The sequence below is a fragment of the Panthera pardus genome, unplaced genomic scaffold, assembly GCF_024362965.1.
Source record: "Panthera pardus isolate Hobbes unplaced genomic scaffold, ASM2436296v1 HiC_scaffold_15, whole genome shotgun sequence".
NCBI lineage: Eukaryota > Metazoa > Chordata > Mammalia > Carnivora > Felidae > Panthera > Panthera pardus.
Window position 1 is genome coordinate 16,014,656 of NW_026526710.1, and position 24,261 is coordinate 16,038,916.

The 24,261-nt window shown below is 52.9% G+C and overlaps 2 protein-coding genes across 3 annotated transcripts; one reads left to right on the forward strand and one right to left on the reverse strand.

Moving 5' to 3' along the window:
• Positions 1-4,800: 4,800 nt before the first annotated feature.
• Positions 4,801-14,446, forward strand: PLA2G3 (phospholipase A2 group III). Of its 2 annotated transcripts, XM_019426728.2 has the most exons (7): positions 4,801-9,574; positions 10,589-10,721; positions 10,970-11,104; positions 11,367-11,674; positions 12,365-12,494; positions 12,603-12,719; positions 13,369-14,446. In XM_019426728.2, exons 1-7 carry the CDS (start codon positions 9,034-9,036, stop codon positions 13,571-13,573), a joined length of 1,569 nt encoding a protein of 522 aa, XP_019282273.1. In that variant the 5' UTR covers positions 4,801-9,033; the 3' UTR covers positions 13,574-14,446. The 2 variants fall into 2 exon arrangements, with proteins under 2 accessions (XP_019282273.1, XP_019282274.1); XM_019426729.2 differs by lacking the exon at positions 10,970-11,104.
• A 113-nt stretch (positions 14,447-14,559) lies between these two features.
• INPP5J (inositol polyphosphate-5-phosphatase J) lies at positions 14,560-23,618 on the reverse strand. Its single transcript, XM_019426722.2, has 13 exons — positions 23,455-23,618; positions 20,664-21,817; positions 20,201-20,317; positions 19,961-20,069; positions 19,635-19,751; positions 19,124-19,299; positions 18,600-18,711; positions 18,350-18,459; positions 18,028-18,211; positions 15,981-16,118; positions 15,741-15,818; positions 15,520-15,624; positions 14,560-15,321 (listed from the first exon to the last, which is right to left on the reverse strand). The coding sequence occupies exons 1-13, from the start codon at positions 23,557-23,559 to the stop codon at positions 14,815-14,817; spliced, it is 3,012 nt and encodes a 1,003-aa protein (XP_019282267.1). The 5' UTR covers positions 23,560-23,618; the 3' UTR covers positions 14,560-14,814.
• Between the last annotated feature and the right edge of the window lie 643 nt (positions 23,619-24,261).

The window sequence follows — 24,261 nt, forward strand, 5'->3', positions numbered from 1 at the left end:
ACAAAAAGGTCAAAGTCTTAAGTGTTCAGCTCCACAAATTTTTACATATGAACACATATGTAACAGCCACACAGATCAAGATACAGAGCTGTGCTGTCCAATACAGTGGCTTTTAGCCTCATGTAGCTACTGAGAGCTTGAAGTGTGGAATCCAAACTGAGACACACAGTAAGTTAAAATACCAGACTTCAAAGACTTAGTATAAAAAAATAAAGTAAAATAGATCATTAATAATTTTAAAATATCTATTACATGTTGAAATATTTTACACATGGATTATGTGAAAATATGTCATTAAAATTCATTTCCCTTGTTTCTTTCACTTTTTAAACCAGAGCTAGAAAATTCCAAATTACTTTTTTGGCTCACATTAGTGTTCTATTTTTCATCACTGGTATAGACAGAGTCTGATTTATTCATCTGTGAAAAAGGGACTCAGAGAGGTGGAGCTGACGTTCACACTAACCAACTGTGGCAGAATGAGATAGGAAATCAGGTCAGTTTTAACCCTGAGCCCATGGTTCCCCACGTGGACTGAGTGGACTGCCATTTGACCTCTTCCAGGGTGATATCTTCTTTGAAACCCAAATTATTTTTTGTGGGGACCTAAAGTACACTTGCCCATCCTGGGTTGGGGCGTCAAGGAAGAGGGGGCTTCCTGGAGGGGATAATTAAATTGACACTTGAAGGATGAGTAGGAACAAGCCAGGTGAAAGAGAGTGTTTGGGGCAGAGGGAATAGCATGTACAAGGACCCTGAGAGGGACTGGTGATTGAGGAGATGAAGGCAGCTCTGTGTCGCTGGAGCAGAGAAGTGGGGACCTTGTAGGTCAGCCAGGCTCAGATCCTGCAGGGTATGACAGACTTTGACCTGAAGTTCAGGGTGGGTCAGGGGACAAACCTGGCTAGGCCTTAGAAAGATCAGGCCAGCTGCAATTTGGATAACCCTTATTCTAAAAGAGAAAACTGAGATCTAGAGAGACAAAGGGCTTGTCAGGGTTCCATAGCAAGTCAGAGGTAGAGCCCAGATAAGAAGGAACAGGCAGGTGCAAAAAGGGACCAGAAACTTGCGAAGACAGCCTTCCTTGTTCAGTTTCTCTAAGAGGTGTTGGTTTTGGGTGCCCACTAGATGGCAGCAGAGGCTCAACGAAATACTGTGGGTTCCAGAAAGGCCTACTGTGCTGTCCCACAGGCCTTCCTGCTCCCATGCCCTGGTATGGGCATAAGAGGGCTCCTCCCTGGGACCTCTTGTCCAGACCCCAGAGCAACAGGAAGAGTGCTGGGGATCCAGAGGCTCAAAGTCTGGTTCTAGCTCTAATTCACATCTGCTGTTGACCTGGGGCAAATTCACAGAACTGTGCTTGAGAACTTGAGTCATTGGGTGTAGAAATGGGAGATTTATTATTTAGTCTGCCAGCACCTGAATTCTGCAGTCAGATCTCCTCCTACCCTTCTGATCTTTCCATTATGCTCCCCACCCACCCTCTTAATCTTGTTGAATGAGTTAGACTCACAGAGCCCCTAAAGGGCCCCAAGGGCCAATCTAACCCCAAAAGGGAAGAAGGGGGTGTGAGCTAAGGTCTCTGAGTTATAGCCAACAAACAACCCAGGTTTCAACCTCAGCCAAAGAGCCCTGTGTAGCATGAAAAGGTGAATAAGCAGCAGAGCTTTGGGCAAGTCCAATCTCCACCCTGTACCTCCTCTGTGAAGTGAGGCAAAGAGTTGCTGCCCTGCTTGTCTTTCCTCACTGCTGGGTAGGGTTACCAGATATAGCAAATAAAAATACCAAAAACCCATTTAAATTATAATTTCAGATAATCAAAAATAATTACAATGTTGGGAGCATTCACTTACACTAAAAATTATTCACTGAGTTCTGAAATTCAAATGTAACTGGGCATCTCTATTTCATCTATCAACCCTACCACTTGGGCTTGGTGAGAATATAAAGGTCAAGTGCCAGTGAATAGGAGGGGTGTGATTCTTGCACTCAGTGGAATCCTGTCCCATATCCCAATGCCTTCTGTGGCCCCCATGTTGAGCTAGACAGAGCTCTCAGGGCCTATTTTGCCCGCTTGTTCCTGTTGGGTTTTCCTACATTTCTGGGGGTGGGATCTCATGCCACATGAGTGACTCATGTGGGCTATTCATGGCCTAATGTGAGGTTTTCCCCTCAGTAAGCTCCTTTTCCATTCTCTGATCCTTACCATAGTCCCTGGGAAGTTAAAAAAAAAAAAAAAAAAAAAAGAGGTAGGCATGAGCGTATCAGTCAATAGATTACATCATGGGGATTCAGCCAAGACAAGGAAGTTGCCCTAAGATGCCCAGTGAAAGGAAGTGGAGCCAGAGGTTGAATCCAGATAAGGATCTACTGAACCTCTTAGGACCCTATCAGCAGGCTGGAGTCAGTTGGGAGAATGGAAGGATGCCACATTCTACAGCCTGGGGAACTGGGCATTAAATTAGTCACACTGCGATCCTGCCTGGCTCCTACCTTCAAATCCCCTTCTACTTATCAAAGCCTGCTGTATGTCAGCCACTGAAGTACCTTATATACACTTATATTAATCCTCATGGTATAGGTACTATTCTCATCTCCATTTTACCAATGAGGCACAAAGAGGCAAAAGGACTTGCCTAATATCCCACAGAAAGTAAGGGAGAAGATAGGACTCAAATCTGGGTCTGTCCTGGGCTTCTTCTATTCCATTACACTGCTTTCCCTACCCGAGGAATTGGATACATCTGCAGTTTCTAGGTGGCTAAATCACTCTACAAACAATGACAGTTGTGTTTCTTCCATTTCAAACTTGACAATTTGTGTTTCTTTTTCTTATGTTATTACATTGGCTGGGACTTCCAATAGCATTAATAGTAGGCACCCATGACATATACCTGAATCCTTCTCTGTTAGTTGTGTATTGCTTTGTAATAAGTATCTCAAAACAACAAACATTTATCATCTCACATAATTTCTGAAATTGGGAATTAGAGAGTAGCTTATCTGAGTGGTTCTGGATCAGGGTCTCACAAGGTTACAGTGAAGATATCTGCAAGATCTCTTCAAAGAAAATATGCAAATGACCAGTAAGCATGAAAAGATGAACAGCTGTTAGGAAAATGCAAACAAAACCTATAATGAGATGCCCACCAGGATGGATATAAGATAGATAATAACAAATATTGACAAAGATGTGGAGAAATCAAAATTCTTAAACACTGCTGGTGAGAATGTCCAATGGTGCCGCCACTTTGGAAACAGTCTGGCAGTTCTTCAAATGGCTAAAGATAAAGGCACCTGAGTGGCTTAGTTGGTTCAGTGCCTGACTCTTGATTTTGGCTCAGGTCATGATCTCACGGTTTGTGCGATCAAGCCCTGCAATGGGCTGCATGCTGACAGCACAGAGCCTGCTTGGGATTCTCTCTCTCCGTCTCTCTCTCTCCCTCTCTCTCTCTCTCTCTCTGCCCCTCCCATGCTCTCTCACACATGCACGCACTCTCACTCTCTCTCTCTCTCTCTCTCTCTGTCTCTCAAAATAAATAAACTTTAAACAAATAAACAAAGGGGTGCCTGGGTGGCTCAGTCAGTTAAGCATCTGACTCTTGATTTCAGCTTGGTCATGATCTCATGGTTTGTGGGTTTGAGCCCCACATTGAACTTTGTGCTGACAGTGTGGAGCCTGTTTGGGATTCTCTCTCTCTCCTCTCTCTGCCCGCCCCCCCGCTCTCTCTCTCTCTCAAAATAAATAAATAAACTTAAAAAAATAAAACAATCAAACAAATGGTTAAAGATAGAGTTACCACATAACCCAGTAATTCTACTCCTAGGTATGTGCCCAAGAGAAATTATAACATATGTTCACACAAAAATGTTTACACGAATGTTTGTGAAAGCATTATTCATAATAACCAAAAAGTGGAAACGATCCAAGGGTCCATCAGCTAATGAATGGATAAACAAAATGTGGTATATCTATCAATGAAATATTATTATCCACTCTTAAAGAGGAATGAAGTTCTAATATATGCTACAACACAGATGAACCTTGAAAACATTATGCTAAGTGAAAGAAGCTAGTCACAAAAGACCATATATTTTATGAGTCCATTTATATGAGATGTACATGAAGTAGATTAGTGGCTACTTAGGGGAAGGGACGAAGGCAGAATGACTGTTACTGGTTATAGGATTTCTTTTTAGAATGATGAAAATGTTATGGAATTAGGTCGCGGTGATGGTTGCACAACTTTAGATATACTTAAAACCATTAAGTTGTATACTTAAAATGGGTGAATTGTATAGTATGTGAATCATATCTCAATAAAGCTATTACCAAAGGCGGTGGGTATAGGGGAGGCCAGGTGGTGCAGTATTCATCTGAAGGCTTGACTGGGCCTTAAGGGTCTGCTTCCAAGTGGTTCACTTGCATGGCTGTTGACAGAAGCCCTCAGTTACTCACCACATAGGCCTTTTCATGGGGTTGCTTGAGTGTCCTCATGACACGTCAACTGGCTTCCCCAGAGCAAGTGATACAAGAGAAAGAGCAAGAAGGGAGGTAAAATGCCTTCTATGACTTAGTCTCAGAAGTTACATCAGGTCCACCACATTTTATATATTAGAAACATGTGACTAAGTACAGTTCACACTGAAGGGGAGAGGAAGTAGTCTACACCACTTTAAGGGAGGGGTATCAGAGAATTTGTGCCCATCTTTAAACCACCACAGCTTCTAATGTTGTTCAATTAGAATAGTTTCAATGGTCCCTCTGACTCCCCATCTCTCTCTCTCTCTCTCTCTCTCTCTCTCTCTCTCTCTCTCTCTCTCCCTTTTCTACTCTAGTTTAATAAGTTGTTGAATTGAATCTAATGTGTTTTTTCTACATATTGAGATGTCTAGTTTTAAATACAGTGTGTCTCATTATTTATTCCCTCAGACCTAGGACTAGGCTTAGTTTATACCAGGTATTCTTGGGGCTGAACTCCTACCTGGAAATCTTATGAGGGATGGTCCTGTACCACAGAGAAGACTGCCTTCTGGGCTTCCTCCCAGATTTTAGACTCCATCTGCCCATTGAGTTTCCTCTTTTGGTCTGTAGTGGGGGCTGCCTCAGCCAAATGTGTAGATAAATTCCCAGGTGTGGCAGCATCAGCATCTGTAGCAGCATTGGAGTGGATGCCACTGTCCTCCTGGACAGCCCCCAACCAATGACTGGGCACAGCCAGGCACTAGGGCCTGCCTATTTCTGCCCAGCCAGGGCTCTTCCATGGGGCAATTTTTACATCAGAGCTCCCTGTTGGCTGGCTGATGTTTGCTCAGAGTGGCACCTCAGTGTGATGCCCTTACCCAGTTCTCCATCCCTTCTACTCTCTCCCCATAGATGTCAAACTTGCAACACAGTCTGAAGGCTTTCCCTGCCCAATCCTGCTTCTTCCCTCCCCCCTTTATCTTTCACAGGCACTTCCTCCAATAAGTCTCTTGCACTTCTAGCTCCATCTTAGTGGTGGCTTCCTAGAGGACCCAAGTGACACTCAGGCCCTGGCTCCCCTGGGCTGCCAGACCCTGTCCCCTCAGGGGATGAGTTCTTCTCCATCTCCCTACTTGAGCATGCTCTGTCCCCCTTCCCTCCTCTTTCTGTTCAGGGCCTCCCCCTGTGCCTGGCAGTAGTGGACACTCAGTAACTATTTGTTTTTGAATGAATGCAGAATGTTCTGGAGCTAGGCACTGCCCACACCATTCTCCTGGCACAGAGAGCTGCAGAGAGCCCTCCTGGTGGGGTAGAGAAGGCAAGCTCCAAGGGCTCCAGGCAGTGGGGAGGAAGTCCCTGAGATGGGGAGGTGGTAGGGGAGCTGAGAGTCTCCCAGGATCACGGGAAATCCTCCCCACAGCCCAAGGAAAGTCTGACCTGGCTTTTCCCAAATCTACTGTGTGACTCCTGGCAAGTTACTTCCCTTTTGGAGACTCTCCATCCATCTCAATAGTGGGATGAGAAGCCCTACCCTGCCTGTTTCCCTAGGGAGGGGCAGGGGTTGTGGGCATCAGATGAGACCATGGCTGGGAAAAGGTTGGGTACCCTGGGTCCTGGGCCTGGGGTGAGGGTGGGGAGGGGGAGAACAAACAGAGAAGGAAGGAAGAGAGAAGAATGAGGGGAGAGAAACAGACACAGACACACAGACACACACATAAGTGAGGAAACCATGAGACATAATGAGGGAATGAGTGAGAAAGAGAACAGGAAGGGAGGAGAAAAACCAGAAGACCCCAAGAAACAAAAAGGAAAATAGAGAGATAAAAATTAAGAGAGAAACAGGAAAAAGAGGGAAAGAGAGCCAGGGGAGAGGACAGGGATCCTCAGAGACACAAGGGCACAAGAAATGAGATAGAGAGAGAGGGAGGGAGAGAAGCAGAGACAATAACACAGGGGGAGGGGCAGTGAAAAGCCACACAGACAGAGGAAAGAAAAAGAAATGGAGGGAGAAAATGAGATGGAGTGTTAGAGTCAGAGAAAGACGGAGAGAGGGAGAGATACAGGAGAGAGAAAGAAATGAGGAGAATCAGGGCCAGAGAGGGAAAGAGACCAAGGGAGAGAAGGATGAGAGAGAAGCCAAAGGTGACAGAGCGATGGGGACCGATGGACAGAAAGAGCGATAAATGATCAGACCCCACAGACCCCTGCCCCTCACTCACTCACTCTGAACCCTGCCGCACTCCAGACAGGTGGGGATCCAGAAGAAAGCCTCAGCTCCCCTTTTGTCTGCAGGGCCTGGCCTATCCTGTCCTGCTGGTTTGGCTACTGCCATCCTCTGTGGTAAGGCTTTTGAGGGGCACCCAATGGGAGGCAGGGCTCCAAAGCTTGTCCTGTAGGTTGACTGACGTGGCCACTGGGTGGAATCTGAAGGGAAAACCCAGTGACACCTTCCCTTGAGGCCTGGGCAGGCCCCAGCCTGCCTTCTTTTGGGGCCCAGACTAAAAAAGACCTCAAAGGTCACCGCCATCATGCTCTTCACTGTACAGAGGAGGAAATTGAGGCCTAGAGAGGGAGAGGGACAAGCCTGAAGTCACAAAACCAGGTCATGGCCTAGTTGGAACTAACTTTGATGGATGCTGAGGCCTGAAAATCTGGAGACTTGCTTTCTCCTGGTCAATTTGCTTCCTGCCCAGGGATGTCCTGAGACTTTAGTGACAGTATCCTGGATGCCAGTCCCTGGGTGGAGAGTTTTACCCAACATCCTGTGAACTGACTACTGTGATAAGACGCATCATACAGATAAGGAGACTGAGGCTCAGAGAAGTTAAGACTTCAAAGCCTGAGGTCACACAGTGTCAATACCCCAGATAGGTCTGTTTGACCTTGAAAGTTGGGTTCCTGCCATGGGACCTCCCAGCCACCGTGGGTAATGAGCTCTGTAATATGGAAAAGGTGGGCAGAGGTGGGTGGCTATTCCTCCAGTTAGGGAAAATTACCAGAACAATGGTTTCAAGACATTAGAATTCTTCCCAGAGGGACCCACCTTTTTTCAGTGGTGTTCCTACCTTTAGGAACCCCAGGTCTCCCTACCCTTCCCACCACCACACTCTATTCCACATCCCTTTTCTCAACCTCTGAAGAGAAGGAGTTTGGCTCTGGGCTACTCCCACCCTCTCTCCCTCTTCATTGTCCCCAGCCATGACCTCCTGAACCACAGGCCCAGGCTGGTTCTGAGTATAGAGGTGGGCCTGCACACCCTAAAGCCCCCCCTTCTACCTGCTATGCACAGTGAGCATCTCCCCCAGCTCTGCCCGTGGCTCTGCCTCACTGGGGCTCACCCTCCTGGAAGAGACTTGGATGGAGATTGGGAGGAATGTTGGAGGAGCAGTAGGCTGATGGGAAGAATGACAATCACTGTCCCTACCAGCTCTGATCTCCCAGTAAAGCTTTCCAAGAACTATACTGCCAGCCTCTAACCCCTCCCTAGCTAGATCCTGTCCCCTGAGGTTTCCTCACCCTCAACGATCCTCAGTTTCTTCATCTGCATTATGGGTGTAAGCACCCCAACTTCCCTGGATGATTGGAAGGCGAATGATACGTTAGCTTTGGGACACAGGAACACGTGCTGGCTGTAAACTCTCCCTAGTGGAGAGGCCACTCCTCTTGGGGAGCACATGATGCTACTGTGTCCCACTGGTGGCTACAGTCCAAGGATGGAGATGGTTGCAGACTGAGACCCCTGCCCAGCCCTCTACTCCTCTGGGGGCCGTAGTCCCTTTAAGTCTGGAGCATAGCTCCGCCCCATGTTGCTCTCAAGTTCTGCTCTGGCTATGTTTCCACCATCAGATCAAGAGGGTTGCTGCTTGGCCAGGCCTCTGCCTTTGAGTCCCAGGAAATAGAGAGCCCTGGGGTGCTGTTCCTTGATTATGCCAAGAGGCTTTCTTAGAACCAACACTGGGTGATGGTGGGAGGGCACACTCCAGGTGGCCAGGAGATGGATGCTCCCTTTACCAGAAACCTCAGGAGCTCCCAGGGTGGGGGTGGCTACAGGGCCCAAGCCCTGCCCTCACCTCTTTCACCCAACTCTGGTAGAGGCCATGGCCCTCTGCCAACTTCATGGAGGTGGGTGTGGCAGCCACTACTGGGGTGGCGGTCTAAGGATGAGTTCTGGGAGCTTCCTCTGAGCCCCTGAACCCTCTTCCCTCCCTAGGAATAAAGGGATCCCCTCCTGGCCCCCTGCCCCAGGGCCCAAGGCTTTGGCTCCCACAGTCCCCATCCAGGCGGGGCTGGCAGCAGGTGACTGGATGAGAAAGGCATGGTGAATGGGGGCGTGGGCCTTGGCAAGTACACTCCTTGGCCAATCAGCGGCCTGCCCAGCCGGTGGATTCAGTTACAAGCCAGAGATCACCCCACACTCCAGCCTCCTTCCTACTCCTCCCAAAGCTCCATTCATTGGCCCTGCCGCAGCAGGGCACCGCTTCCGCTCAGCTGCTTAAAGCTGCTGCCTCGTGGGCTGCCAGGGGTAGGTGTTGTGGGGGCTTTGTCTGACTGGGCTGGGCCAGGACAGAATGGGGATTCTGGTAGTGCTGTTAGGGATGCTGAGCTTCCTGGGAGTGGCTGTGGGGAGCTCCTCTGCCCTCCTCTGGGACAGCACCTCCTGCCACTTGGCCAGGCCCATCCCCGGCAGCCCCTTGGGGACCCTGAGCTTTCTGGGCAAGAATGCCCAGGGACTGGCCCTGGTCCACACCCACTGGGATGAGCACGGGAGGCTGCAATCTTGTAGCCAGCAAGATGAGCCAGAGCTCACTGCAGCCTTTAGTGCTCTCTGTGCTGGTGAGATCACCCGGGGCACCTTCATCCACACCCCTGGACCTGAGCTGCAGAGAGCCCTGGCCACACTTCAGAGTCAGTGGGGAGCCTGCCGAGGGACTGAAGAGGGTCCAGCAGGGGCTAGGGAGAAGCGAGCAGCAGGGGTCAGGGAAGAGCAAGCAGAAGGACACAGAGGAGCACCCAGCAGCATAGGACACCAGCGGTTGAAGAGAGGCTGGACTATGCCTGGCACGCTGTGGTGTGGAGTCGGGGATTCTGCCGGAAACTCCACAGAGTTGGGTGAGTGATGGGGATGTGGACCAGGGGGTAGGGGAGGGAAGTGTAGGCTTTTGCCCTGGCCCCCATTCTTCCAGACTGTGTGTCCTTGGGAGAATGACTTAACCACTGTAAACTTCAATGTCCTCATCTGTAAAATGGGGTGACCATAAGTCTCATCATGGGTTGCTTGAATTAGGTCATAGATGGGAAACGTCCTAGTCAAACCTTGGAGTCCTCATTAATCACCATCCCAGGGAGGGGGTGGACTGGGATGGGTCCCAGGTTGGCCAAGCCAAAACACCATCACCTAAGAGGAGGCTTTATGAGGACAAGGTGCCCAGTGGAATGGACACTGAGACCCAAAGGCCTGGGTTAGCAAATTCAAGCTGAACAGGTCACTTCCCCTCTCTGAACCTTGGTTTTCTCACCTGAACCATGAAAGTGACATTTCCCTCACAGGGCTGCTGTGAGCTTGGGTGTGGGAAGTGCCAGGCACTTGGGAAATGCTCAGTAAAAGGCACTATTGCTTTTTACTGACAAACAAACATGGATGACTTTTTTGCACTGTCAGTACAGCTGTCTTTGTGCATGCATGGCAGGCTGGGGGCAGGCTTTGGCACCTGAGTTGGAGCAGACTGGCATCCTGACAATGCTTCATCGTGCCAATGAGAAAGGTTGCACCCTGTCTGTTTGCCATTCCATTCCACACACATTCATAACTTCTGAGTTTTATTTGCGGTGTGAGCTTGGGAGCTCTGGAGGCAGACTTTAGTCCCTGAGTAAGTCCCTTTCCTGGACAAGGGCTCCTGGGTGGGCTGCCCGGCACTTGGAGCTGCCCAGTAGAGGCTGCGCGTGGGTGCTGTCTTCAAGCTTTGAAACTGAGTGTCCCACAGACAGTGGTCTGAGGCCGCCCAGGGCATCTGTGTCAGGGCTGGGGTGAGAATAAGGTCCCTGCTTCTTGCACTGGATGGGCATAGCCAGTGTGTGGTGCCCAGGACCCTGCTGAGCTGGTGCCCCTGCCCCTGCTTCCTGCAGGGATCTTCCAAGGCCCTGATCTCTGCTGCCGGGAACATGACCGATGCCCACAGAACATCTCGCCCTTCCAGTACAGCTATGGTATCAGAAACTACCGATTCCACACCATCTCCCACTGTGACTGTGATGCCAGGTTGGCAGTGGGCAGAGAGGGTTGGGGACTTACGGGTGGAGTAGTTCCTGGGTGCAGAGACTGGGATTCCAAAGAATCCTAAAGAATCAGCTAGTCAGACACCCTACCATGCAGGTGGGAAAGCTGACCCTAGGAGAAGAAGAGACTCTTGGATCCCAAACCACCTGGATGGTAGTGACTGGGTGGGCTGGAGGAGGAGCCAGGTGGCTCTCTGTGGTCCAGGGACCTGAGTACCAGCTCTGGGGCAGGTTCCAGCAATGCCTGAAGAACCAGCAGGACTCCATCTCGGACATCGTGGGTGTGGCCTTCTTCAATGTGCTGGAGGTCCCCTGCTTCGTGCTGGAGGAGCAGGAGGCGTGTGTGGCGTGGTACTGGTGGGGAGGGTATGTAGCTGCCCCCTTCAATCTCCTTCCCAGCCAGAGAGGGAGCCCAGGGAGGGATGCCTGCCTGTATGTCTGTCCTCCAAGGAATGATGCCTCATCCTCCCTGTCTTCTCCTCAGGACAGGGCCAGGATGCAGACCTTCCCTGGGTGCCCAATACAACCCAGTGGGACAAGGGATGGGACTGGCAGAAACTTGGTCTCATGGAGAGGAACCTAGGGCTTCTGGGAGGGGTATTATGAGTTACCAATTGCCACCTTCCAGGTGCAGAAGGTATGGCTCCATACCTCTTGCCCACCTCCAGCCCAGGACCCTCTATAATGCCTCCTGGAGCTCCCCAGCCACCCCCCAGCCTCCCAGCCTTCAGAACCCAGCCCCTAGCAAGCCACAACAGAAGCAGCGTCCTCAGAAGCGACCACCGCAATGGAAAGGGTCTAAGCACCCCAGCAAAACCAACACCACAGCCCTCTGGACCCCTGTGGCCTCCACCCAGCCTGATATGACCCCCACAGCCTGGCTGGAGGTCACCCATCCAGGCCTCCAGGGGCCATGGAGTGGCCTAAAACCTCAGGGTGAGTTCCAAACCTAACTTTGGGGGTTCCTGATGTGGGAAGGTGTCCCTGCCTCTGTACAAGGTCGAGGACCCTGTGTTGTTTCCCTTCCTGTTCCAAACTCCTCCTGGGGGTCTCCCAACCTCTCCCATAAAATCATGCTGCAGCCAGAGGGGTTTTCATAAGCCTTAAACTTGACCATATCACTCCTCACTGAGCCCCCACCTGGCTCCTCTTACTTCAGATGATGATGTCTGAACACCCAGGGGCCTTCAGGTGCTGGTCCTGCAGACTCTACTTCCCAGCTGAAACTCACAAACCTCATTTGGTTGCTCTCTCCCACCTCTGGGCCTTTGCTCATGCTGTTCCTTCTGCCTGGAGCACTCTCCTGAATTTTTCTCCTAGCCTCGGTTTAGCAGTCTGCCTCCAAAAAGCCTTTCCTGATCACCCTGGGCTTCCCCTATGGAAGCCCATAGGCTTCTTCTGGGCTTCCCCTATGGTGGCACTGCCATGTGTGTTTGTGTGTGCGTGTGTGTGTGTGTGTGTGATATGTGTGTGTGATGTGTGTGGCACTCTGAGGGCACGAAGGGCATGAGACACGAGGACACTGTGTTTGAGCGCATGTGCCTATGTTCCTCCTAAATGGCAGTGGGCATTGGAGGGCTTTGCTGGGGACTGGGCTACCCTCATCACCATGCTCCCCCAACCCAGATGTCCGCCGAGCCTGCCGCAGCTTCCACCACTTGGATCAATGTGAGCAGCAGATCGGGCCTCAGGAAACAAAGTTCCAGCTGCTCAATAGTGCTCATGAGCCCCTCTTCCACTGCAACTGCACACGCCGGTGAGGCTTGCTTGGACCCTTGGGGGGTGGCAACCTGCTGCCAGTCACTAAGAGGGGGCTGCTGGGTGGCCAGGCACTACCCTAGCTTAATCCTGCCTCTGCCCTCAGCCTGGCACGCTTCCTGAGGCTCCACAGCCCACCTGCAGGCACCAGCGTACTTTGGGAGCTGCTAGGCACAACCTGTTTCAAGCTGACCCCTCCACTGGACTGTGCTGAGGGCACAGGGTAAGTCACGGCAAGGCCAGGAGGGAGGGGACATTTTCCCAAGGGGTGGGTTGCCTGTGGGGATGGGGATGTGTGCCAGGACTAAGGGGATGGAGAAAGGGGTTAGGGCACCTCTGAGCTCCATTTTCATCATACCCTACTCCCTGGTGCTCCAGGTTCAGCTCTGCAGTTGGTTCATATGGGTTGATGTTGATTCTTTCACTTCCTGTGTGATGTTGCAAGTTGAGTCACCTCTCCTTGTCTCCATTTTCTTATTTGTAAAATGGATGTAGAAGCCAAGGAAATGGCGTGTGTGACACATATAGCCCAAGGCCTGCCTGGCACACAGTAAAAGGCTTACTTGCTTAACTCTTGCTTTTAACCTAAAATCTCATTTCAATTCTGATTCCCAGAGAAAGCTGCTTGTTACCTTTCCCTTTTCACAGGTGAGGAAACCGAGGTCCAGATTGGCCCGGGTTTCTGCAGCCAGCTAGCAGCAGAACTGGGGCCTCTGGGTGCTAGCCCAGGTTTATTCTGCCCCCTTCTAGATGTAACCCACCCTTCCCTGGCGCCAGCCCTGCTCCTCTCTAGGCCTCGGTCCCCCTGTCTGCAGAGCAGGGTGGGATCCTTGGCAGCCATGACCACCTGCCCCACTTTTCTCCATTCACAGCTGTTTCAGAGACCCTAGGGCCATCAAGGTGTCAGCTCGGCACTTGCAGCGACTTCAGCAGAGGCGACTCCAGCTCTGGGGTGTGAACACAGATGAGGGGCAGGTATGGCCTTCAAATCACCCAAGAGCCCCCATGTCATTCTATGACCGGTGTCTGCAGCTGACCCAGGCAGCCTGGAGACCTGACAGACAGCAGAAATCCTAGAACCACTGACCTCAGTTCCAGCTCTCCTGGGCACCAAACTGGACCTTGCTCCTGGCTCTGCTAGTCCCTGGGGGTCTTGGCCTACTCTCCATGTGTTAGATTGAAGCATAGCACAGGCCCTTGTGGACAGCCAGGAGGCTGGATGGGGGGAAGAGGGAGCAAGGCTGAAATGCTGGACCACGTCTCCTGCTGTGCTGAGCAATCTTGAGCTGGTGATACAACCCCTCTGTGCTTGGATGTGGTGTTCAAGAGGCTCATTCTGGGGAATGGGGAAAGGGTAACCTACTACAGCAGCCTCAGGAGGTACTAGTAAGAGGTACATGTATCTTCAGGTCGCAAAATTAACACGTGTCTCAAGACCCTGCTCAGGGGAACCCCAGCACCTATCTGCTGAGGCCTGAGGCAGTAGGTCAGAGGATGGGATATCACAGAAGTGCCTGTGTCTGAATCCAGGAAAGAGGAGGGTGGCTAGAGAGGGCTTCCTAACTCTTCTCCCTGGGGGATCCCTTCTCTTAACAGCTGCCATGCCCTTCCTGGCCCAGCCCTGGCCCAAATCTCTGTGTCCTTGAGCAAGGGGCCTCCCTGACTCTGAGCCTTAGTTTCCTCCTCTGAAAAAGCAGGGTGTAATCAGGACCTACCTCATAGGATTGTTGAGGATTAAGTAAACCAATACATGGACAGTGCTTAGCACCTTGTAAATGTTCCCTCCCTGTAACATAGAGCCAAACTGTGGTTAGGTGTCTGATTTGGAGAGGTTCACCTCCTGGAGGCCTCAGTTTGCCCATCTGTGAAAGGGGTCTAAGAATTGCACTGAACTCAATACCACAACTCAGGGTTGTGGTGCAGAGTAAAAGAGATGGCATGTGTAATGTATATATACAGCTTGTGCCTGGTAATTGTCAGATCTGTCATCGTCTTCCTCTTTAGTCTGATCCTCTGACTACCCCGACCCCGAGACTGCTAACAAGTTGGGAAGGAGTCAGGAGTGATGCTGGAGAATTTAATTTCTAATTGATGACCTCCAGGATTGCCCCCCCCATCCCAGATGGGGGCCAATAGGGCTTTGCTGATTGTCACAGTTGAGGTGCCGGAACTCAGTTTGGGGGACCCCAGATGGCCACCCCTGGCCAAGACAGTGGCAGGTGCGGATAAAGCTGGAGCAGCAGCAAGAGGGACACAGGTGGGTTTGCAGAAGATTGGGACACAGTGGGGACTGCCTGGGCCCATCTGCCCATCCATCCTCAGGGCCCCAGGCCCCCTTCCTCCAGCCCCTGCCGGCCCTGGGGACTGGGAGACAGGCTATGAGGGGCTGGGGCTTCCCGATTAGGTCCCCAGGAACCACCACCACCAGGGTCAACAGTCTCCAGGCGCAAGGCAGGCAGCAAGCCCAGGCTTCGAGGCACAGGTGGTGGGAAGGCCCAGGGACCAAGCAGCCCAGAGGGCCCCTCCTCACTACTCCCCCGGCTGCTACCATCATTGCCCCTGTCAGGGGCCATCCGAGGCAGGCGGCGGCTCTGGGGTGAGGGGCTGCGGCTGGCACCGCGGCGTTCACGGGATGAAGGCCGCAGGGCAAGGCCGGGGAAGCGGGCCAGGCCCGGGCTGCGGCTACGGTGTCTCTTGGACTTGCCAGGGCTGGGGCTGCGGGACTTGGGTGCAAGCAGCTCCAGGGTACTGTCATCCTCGTCCTCTGAGCTGGCACTTGAGCTATCTGTGCTGCTGCTGGCCAACTCCGAGGTAGGCAGCGAGATCTGGGAGGAAGGTTGGTTACTGGTTTGTCTCACTCCCCAACCAGCCATTCAAGGCGTCTTGGAACCACTCCAACCCTGCCCATTGGCAGACCCAGGAAGGTTAGGCTACTTGTAGGAGATCATGGAGCAGAATGTGGAGGCTGTGACATTTGAACAGGGGCTTTTAGCACCCCTGATCCTGCAGTCTGACCTACTCACCTGGAAGGGCTCAGTGACACCGATGAGGATGCTGTGGGTGTGGCTATAATAGCCCAGTATGAAATCTCCATGGCCCTTGGGAAGTGACTCCTCACTGAAGGTCACCTGATGGGCCCAGGGCATAGGCCCAGGTTGGGGTCAGCCTCAAAGACTGCCCAAGCCAAGTCCTGAGCCCAAGGGCCACAGGGACTTCCTCCCACTCTTCCCCTCCCCTTAAGTACCTGGTAGATGTTCCCATCCACATCCTCATGTTTGGCCCAGACATAAGCCACGTAGTCCTTACAGTGGCGGAAACCCACCTGGGGCGAGAGGAATCAGGGTTATGACTCCTATCACCTTACTCCAGTGGCCCCCCCAGTGTAGCAACAAACTCTGGAGAAGCCAGTAATTCCCCCTGGGTACCCAGCTGCTCTTCCAGGCCCTCCCTTCCCTGGGTCACTGACCATCCCTGCCCTTCTCACCCGGTACAAGCCGATCCAGTCCCAAGAGCTGCGGGCGAACACTGTTTCTATGCGGTACCTCACCACAGCCTGCTCTGGCCGCACCCACTCATCTGCCACCTCCAGCCGCACTAGCGGCACGTCGTCCCTGTAGGCAAACTGCCCAGGGGCAGGGGGAACATCAGGGGAGACCCTCGAGTATCCCATGTACCTAGGGCCCTTGGGCCTGAGTCAGCAAAAATAGGCTGAGATAAAGGGCCTTTGAAACCACCTTACAGACTGGGAAACTGAGGCAAAACAGGTCTAGGATAGGGACGCCTGGGTGGCTCAGTTGGTTAAGCATCTGCCTCTTGATTTCCGCTTAGGTCATGATCTCATGGTTCATGGTTCAAGCCCTGCAGCGGGCTCTGTGCTGACAATGTGGAGTCTGTTTGGGATTCTCGGTCTCTTATTCTCTCTCTCTGCCCCTTCTCCCTGCCTCTCAAAATAAATAAACTTAAAAAAAAAAAAAAAAAGAATAGGTCTAGGATAAATGCTGGGCTTTCTACCCTCCAGCCCAGGGCTCTTTATGCCCATAGCCTCGTAAGGGAGTAAGAATACAGCTTTGAAGTGAATAGTGTAGCCCTGTTTCTGTCATTGCTCTTTTTCTGTCCCTCAGGACTCAGATGGTGTGTCAGCCTCCAGCTTTTGTCTGCTCCCCTGTTTATGTGGTTTCAGGTTTCCCTCACTCCTCAGTTTTTGAGCCAGGCTGTTCCAGAAGAAACCAGCACATCTTCTCCCTGTCCCTAGGTTCCTAACAGAAGGTTTGCCTGGGGTGGCCTCTTAGAAACGCTCTCCAGGGCCTTGCAGGTCAAAACTCCCACTAAGCCCCATTCTGATTGTGTTGCTTTGGATGAGAGACTTAAGTTCTCTGAGCCTCATTTTCCTCACCAGTAAAACTAGGAGGAGAATTTAGATATCTCAGGGCCTACTAAGGCATTCAAAGGGATGACAAAGCCACAGGGACCAGCATGTATTAGGTGCTCGACAGGTAACATTCTGCAAGGGTCAGAGTCCTTGATGAGGAGGGGAGGTCAGGGTACCCAAAAGGAGTGGCACTCAAAAGTCACCCAGAAGGAGTGGTTCTGAAGGTGAGGCTCCTGACTGAAGGTTAAACTTGACACCCAAGTCTTTTACCAAAGATTATGGGAGGCCAGATGTGGGCAGATTTGCTTCCCAGCTGAGGATACTGGCCAACGGCCCACTGACTGACCACATGACAAAGTTACCAGGGAAAACATTCTCTGGTCTGCAGGGCTCCCTCTTATCAGATCAAGGGAATCGGAGAGCCCAGAGTTGGGTTTCAGGACTGGACAGGCGGGATCTACCCTCCTCTGCTGCTGAGAGTATGTGCAGCTTGGGGTACATGCCTACCCCACTGGAAGGCCTCAGTTTCCCCCACAGAAAAACAGAGTGTTGGACTACATGGTCTCTCAGGTCCCATTCTGACATTCTAGCATTTCTCCTTTTTACTTTGCAAACCAGAGACCTCAACCCTAAACACAATGTTAAATTATAGCAACTAGAATTTAGCTTTGTATTTTTCATGTCTCTACTCCTCCTCCCCATTACTACCTCACTCATAGCACCTGGCACATAGTAAAATGATAAACAAATAATGAATAAATATGAATGAAAACTATATGGAGTCTGAATAAACATTTTGATTTTGCTGGTCTTATTATATGAATATATAAAGTGAATTTTAGCATAAATTGCCCTAATCCTTTCTCAGAACAGAGTTAGGGATTAGTGGAAAAGGCATAGACTCTGAAATTAGGCTAGCTTGGGTTCAAATCCTAATTCTTCTGTTTATCAGCTGTGTGACCCTGGTATGATGCTGTGTCTCTGAGCCTCAGTTTCCTCATCTGAAAATGGAGATCATAACCCACTCCCACTCTGCTATGATGAATGGATGCTGCTGAAGGCAGGTGCAAGGGATTACTGGTGGGCCATGGGGATGTCCCCATGAAGGGATGCTGAGCTGGACCTGGGGATGTCATGAGGGGAACATGAAGCCAGGACTCACCTGCAGGATGAACTGAGCAGCCACGGGCTTGTGATCGCTGACTGTGTATTCCATGTGGCTACGGTAGCTGTACTGGGTCACCTTGAGCCGGTGGCTTTCCCGTCCTGAAGGGCTGGGACCCACACTTGGAGCCTTGACCTTCCACAGGATACGGTCTGTCCAGGCTGGCTTCCGCTTCTTGGCACTGCGGTGAGCAGGGGTGACCCAAATTTCAGGGGATAGGGTTTGAGGCACAGCCCCCAGCCTTACTTCTTGCCCCGCTTTCTTCCCTATCCAGACGACTTCAGCCCACGTGTCCACCTCGTCCCAGTGCTGAGCTCACCTGGTATCATATTTGTTAGTACCCACATCAAACTTGAAGGTGGGTGCAAAGTTGAGGGGCCCCTCCTGGAAGCCCTTCAGGATGGGCCAGGTGTTCTTGGCCATGTTGAGCTGTGAAGGTCCAAAAGGGCAGAATTGGACAACAGCTTGGACAGGGCAGGTGAAGGCAAGGGCGAGAGCTGAGGATACAAAAGTGTGTCCAGTCATGCTCTGTGTGCTTGGTGTTTAGGGTGTGGGCTGGGATTCTATACCTGGTCCTTCTCCCAGAGCTGGTGGAGCTGATCACTGTCAATGGCAAACTTGACAAAGTGCAGGTCATAGCTCTCAATGCGGAAGTTGAGGTCCCCAAACCAGAACACGAGGCTGTTCAGGGGTGGGGGTCAGGAGGGTCCATGGGGTGAAAGATCCTTCTCTACCCCCATCCAACGACAGCACTGGATGCCCCTAGTGATGATGCAGTGGGTGGAGTGGGTGGCAGCAGATCTACCCTGCCAAGGAGCAGCAGGGGGATGTGGATCTAGAACAAAGTTAGGTTCTGGGGCCTTCAGCAAGGCCCCACCCCTCAGCAAAGCTCCACCCAGCAGGCTCTGCCCCACCATCAAACTTACCAGCATTCGTGTTCCTAGATGTAGTTTAGGTGGTCACCCACCCCCATAGGCTCTGCCTCTCCCCCACAAGGTCCACCCAGGCTGGCCCTCAGGTTCCTGTGGCCAAGTATTTGTACTCTGTCTTCTGAGACCCACCCTTCCTTCACCAGCCCCGCCAGCGCCCATACTCGTGATCCAGGATGCCATGTGCCCCGGGCCCCTGGAACTGCTGGAGGCTAAGGATGGTTTGGAAGTTGTCCTTGCGCTGCTCTGCCTTGTCCATGTGCGCTGGCAAGTGGCAGTTCAGGAAGCAGAGCATGTGCCCGAAGGCCGCCAGTCGCACGCTCACTCCACCCTTGTTGCCCTTGGGAGACAGGGTGGAGTGAGTCAAGGGCGGGGCCTAGGCAAATAGAAGAGGCACTGAGCTGGGCAAGAGAGGGGCGAGGCCAGCCAGCCCTTAGAAAAGGCTTAGAGAGAGGTGGGTTCTAGGAAAGGATCGGAACACTGGGACGGGTCAGGGACAGAAAGAGGGCTGGGTCTAGAAAATGGTGTGGGGTGTTGGGCGGGGTTGGGGAGAAGTAAACCTCAGGGTAAGAAGAGGACAAAGGGGAGGGGACCTTGCCTATGCTTGGGGGACCAGGGAACTAATCTATAGACCCCTTGGGGCCTTGTCCCCTCCAGGGCTGTTCCCATGCTCACCCAATAGCCTCCCAGGCCAGTGCGTGTGCAATCAGTCTGCACGTCTCTCAGGAAGGGCAAGTGGTAGTACTTGGCGAACAGCAGCAGGATGACGCCCTGCATCCGCACAGTACTCACCTGCAGTGAGAGGCAACGTGGCTGAGGGACCCCACACAACTCTCCCGCCCCACTGTGCCCTTTCCCCAAGTCTTTCAGATCTGCTCCTCCATCCTCCTATTTCACAGACCTGGCAACAGAGGCCCAGCAGGCCCCACGGTGAGTCCAGGCAGAGCTAGGGCCAGAAGTCCAGGGGTCTCCACCCTTCCAGGGGCTGAGGGAAACATTACCAGCACGAAGTTGAAGGGTGCCAGCGCGTCCATGAAGAGCTCACTCCACTGGTCTGTGAAGAGTGCGTCCTTGAGCCGCTTGTTGATCATGGAGTTCACTTCCTGCAACCTGGTGGTGGGGTCAGGGTGGGAGGTGAGGTCGCTATGGGTCTGGGAGTGCCCTAGAAGCCCCTCCCATGGGCAAAGCTCTGGGAGGCATAAGGGGTTCAGGAGCGGGGTCCACATGCCCTGCCCCCTCACCCAATGGCAATCATGTCCGACCCTTCACTGTCATCGCCACCGCTGCCCAGGTGGAGGAGGGATGTGACGTCGTCAGGGGGCATGGCGGTGCCCACGTTCCACGTGACCACAGTGATCCTGGGGGTGTAGGAGGGGTTATCACTGGGCACCACTCCCTCATCTTCAACCTCCCTCCCACAGGGCTCTTTCTGGGGAAATAAACGGAGGCAGGTGTGGGTGTAAGCTCTCAGAAGGACTGTGGGCCCAATATCCCTCCTATTAGATTCTCCCGGAGGGAGGCAGAGGTGGGCAAGTCCCTTAGCAGGAGATGCTGTCTTCTAAAGATCCCACAGTAGGCACAGCACCCGCAAGGAGTCTTCCTCAGGGAAATAAACTGGGGCAGTGTAGGGTAAGCCACCCTAGAAGAATGGCTACTTTTGGAGCTCAAGCCCCACCAACCCTCCTCGGGAGAGGGCCCCCTCACCAGAAGCCAGGGTCGCTCTTGCAGGTAGGCTGAGCTGACCAAGAGGATGATGAGGTGGATGTAGAAGGGGAGGTGGTGACCGGAGCTGGAGTTTCTTGGGGCTGAATACTGGGGCTCAGGTGTCCACTAGGTCCTGCCCCCTGTGTGCTAGGTCTGGGGAAGGCCATCTCAGGGGCTGGGGGGACGCAAGGGGAGCGGTTGGGAGAGCGGCTGGGGGAACGACTGGGAGACCTGGGTGGCTTGGGCAGAGGTGGGGGCACAGTCTGTGCCGAGGAGGCCCCTGGCCGGAAGGTGGGGGACAGAAGTCCTGGGGAACGGGTAGTAGGCTCTGGAGGGCTCTGGCTCACATCCAGAGGCAGGGTCTGGGGTGGCCGGGACAGGACAGGATCCTCAGGGCTGCTGCGGGGGGCCTCAGGACGGGCTCTGAATGAGGGGGAGATTCGGGGGTCTGGGGGTGTTTGGATCAAGGATGTGGAGCCCGTAGGACCAGATGTCTGAGCTGAAGGCTGGAGATGCCCTTTGGAAGAGGGGAGAGGTTTAGGGGCTGGGGCATCCCTCTGTTTAGCGGGTGTCCATCCCACAGAGGCTGGGGTTGGTATCACAGATGCTGGAGCCAGGGCCTGTTCCTGAGAAGATGACAAAACTGGGGAAGAGTTGGAGGGGGGCTGTGGTGTCTGCTCCTCAGATGCCAGGACCAGGCTCAGGCCCGAAGCAGCGAGTGCTGGCTTGGGTCCCACGGAGGCAGGTGGCACCTGCTTCTGGTCCCTGGATGTTGGAGCCAGCCTGGGCCCCAGAGTGGCTGTGGGAGGCCTTGGCCCTGCTGAAGCAGACATTACCAGCTGCCCCAGGGATGTTGGAGGCAGGACTGAGCCTGAGGTCACTGGAGGAGGCTTCGGCCCAGCTGGGGCAGACATGACTAACTGGCCCACAGACGTTGGAGCCAGGTTGGAACTGTGGCGGGCAGGAGCTGTTTTCTGCCTGCTAGGGGTAGACAGTGGAGCCAGGATGGGTCGGGGAGACACCAGAGCCAGCCTTGGCCCCTCTGTGGAAGGTGGATTAGCTGCTCGTGGCCCCACAGGTGCTAGAGCCAATCTTGGTTCGGAGGGTACTGGGGCTGCATTCTCCTTCGCTGGGAGCTGAAAACTTGAGTCCACCTTGCAGAAGACAAGTCAAAGACTTAGGGTAGCCCAACCAGGGGCTTGGGCCCCAACTTCCATAGAGACCCCGGTAGACTCCATCTAGCTAAGAAACACACATCTTTGCAAGGAAGTTCTTCCTAATTTCTCACCTCAATCCATTTTGTTGTGAATCACCTTCAGTTTGGGAGGAAACAGGATGCAGAAACTTATCCCCTCCCTCAAGTCTGACACCTCTCCTAGATGGGGAAACTAAGACCCCAACTCAAAGGAGGCAAGGTATGAGCCTGAACCTAAGGGTTATCTCCTTGCCTTCCTGGCTGACACCAATGCCCTGGTCATGCTGGAGCGTTGGATGGCTGAAGCCATCTTCTCTTGGCAACGCTCCTTGCATTTCCTGCTGCTCCCCTGGCTAAGGGGTACTGACCTGACACCCCAGATCTGTACTCTCTGGACACTTCGGGTCTAGCTTATTAAATACCCCTCCTTCCCTTCACAGCACCCAGGAACCCTCAGGTTCATCGCTGCCAAGCATCCCAAACTCCTCGGTCGTGCTCCTGTTTGTCCTCCTCATCAGTATCCATAGTTCCACGTAGGAGCAAGACCCCAGGACTAAGACTGGCCATGTCGATTCCAAGCCCAGCTCTGTGTGACCTTAGGCAAGCACCTCTCTGCCCAAGACCTCAGTTTTTGTCTGTAAAATGAAGGAATTTGGTGAAGGGTCTCTGGCCACACCTTGTTCCTGAGAAGTCTTGGTCTCATAGTCTCTGCATTTATGACCCCAACATTTGCTAGGATTTCATTTGAGCCCGTGGAATCATCCATTCTCATCAAGTGTGATTCTAATATTCAAAGTCCAGGATTCTGTTGATCCTGGCATTGCACTTCTCTGTGCCCAAATTGTACCTTCTCCCCATCTCCCCTACCTTTGAGGACAGGCAAGCATGTACCCTCTTTTTGTCTGGCAGGTGGAGTGGGGGGACATGAGGCCCTGCTGGGACCTTCTCCCCCTTCCCATCTGTCCTCTGTTTCTGATGCCCCTGTCTCCAGAAGACGGGATAAAATGTCCTTTGCCAGGGAGAGCAGAAGGTTTACACTCGCCCTGAGGTGGCCCCATTCCTGCCTCCAGACATGCAGCTTTGTCTGTGTCCAGTGTCCTTCTCGGTTCAGAGAACCTGAAACTCTGCCTCCACCTTCCTCCCCAAACTTAGCTCTTTGAGGCTGCATTTTGGGCATCCTCCTTGGCTCCAAGTGTCCCCCCAACCACTACACCGCCTCCAGCACTAACAACTTAGACATCCCAGATGTCACCGTTTTAGTCTTCAGGGACAAAGAGAAACCTCCTCATTTTGCATTACTTCAGAGAGAACAAGCAACTTGCCCAAGGTCACACAGCAAAGCTGGAGCACAGCTGGATTCCCTGACACCCAGTCTAGGGCTCTCCTGGGGGCTCCTAGCTATGGCTAACTCCATCTCTCTCTGGGTGTCCCATCACTGCCCTCTCAGCCCCCAAAGTGTCCTGTTTGCCTAGCCCCTGCTTGGTGGGCAAAGGAGAGTGCCAGCCCCTCAGCCAGGGGCACCAGGGTGCCTGCGGTGTGTGGGGGTGTGTGGGACCAAGGATCAGGCATGGGAGGGCTAGGTTTTAGGGGTCTTACCTTGGAAGGTGCCTCAGTTTGAGAAACCCCATGGGGCATGGGCAGGGGGCGCAGGCCAGCCCGGGTCCCTGGCCTCTTGCTGCCACTGCTGCTCTGGCCCTCCATGTCTGCAGCCCCTAGCAGCCCGGGCTCCCTCGGGCTCTAGCTCTAGCTCCTCCGCTCCCGGGAACCAGTGATGTCATCAGCCGTTTCAACCTGCTGAGAATTTAAAGACACAGGCACCCACTTCCCAGCCTAGAGGTGGCCTACCTTCTGGGAACCCTTCAGGCTGACTGCTGAGGCTGCAATAGCCATGGGGCAGGGTGGAGAGTGTGCCCATTGGCCTGGCCTGGTTCCCAACTGGCAGCATGGAGGGGGGCTGTCTGTCTGCCCCATCCTCCTGCCAGTAGGCCTGGTTGGTTGGCCCTTATTCAAGAGTAGGATATTGACACACCTGAGGATAAGGTAGAGACAGGTAGCTCAGAGCCAGCACCCTTTTCAGGATGGCAGAGGCACCTGAATCCCTGCCATGATCCTGCAACCTTCTTGACTCCCTGCCAGCCCAGGGCTTGCCTTGGCCCCCACCTTTGCCCCATTTTCAGGCCTTGGTGCCCGCCCCAGCCTGGCTTGATCCTTTCCATCCCAGAGCCAGACTCAGGCTCCAGCCACTGGAGTCCCCTCCCATTTCAGCCTCAGCACCACCCCCTGCTATCCTGCAAACACTTTGTCACCAGCCCAGGTTGCCTCCACAGGCCAGCCCCTCTCATCTTTTTTCTTAGGCACTCACTGGCTGTGGTTTGGGTGAGGGACTAGCTCAAGGTCACCTGG

Excerpts from the sequence above, each read along its gene's own strand:
- INPP5J (XM_019426722.2), bottom strand. The coding sequence starts at position 23,559 with ATGGAGGGCCAGAGCAGCAGTGGCAGCAAGAGGCCAGGGACCCGGGCT. Across the intron at positions 20,318-20,663 it reads AAGAGCGACCCTGGCTTCTG|GATCACTGTGGTCACGTGGA; the intron begins GTGAGGGGGCCC and ends CTACACCCCCAG. Across the intron at positions 20,070-20,200 it reads TCGGACATGATTGCCATTGG|GTTGCAGGAAGTGAACTCCA; the intron begins GTGAGGGGGCAG and ends CCCCACCACCAG.
- PLA2G3 (XM_019426728.2), top strand. The coding sequence starts at position 9,034 with ATGGGGATTCTGGTAGTGCTGTTAGGGATGCTGAGCTTCCTGGGAGTG. Across the intron at positions 9,575-10,588 it reads CGGAAACTCCACAGAGTTGG|GGATCTTCCAAGGCCCTGAT; the intron begins GTGAGTGATGGG and ends TGCTTCCTGCAG. Across the intron at positions 12,720-13,368 it reads GACTGTGCTGAGGGCACAGG|CTGTTTCAGAGACCCTAGGG; the intron begins GTAAGTCACGGC and ends CTCCATTCACAG.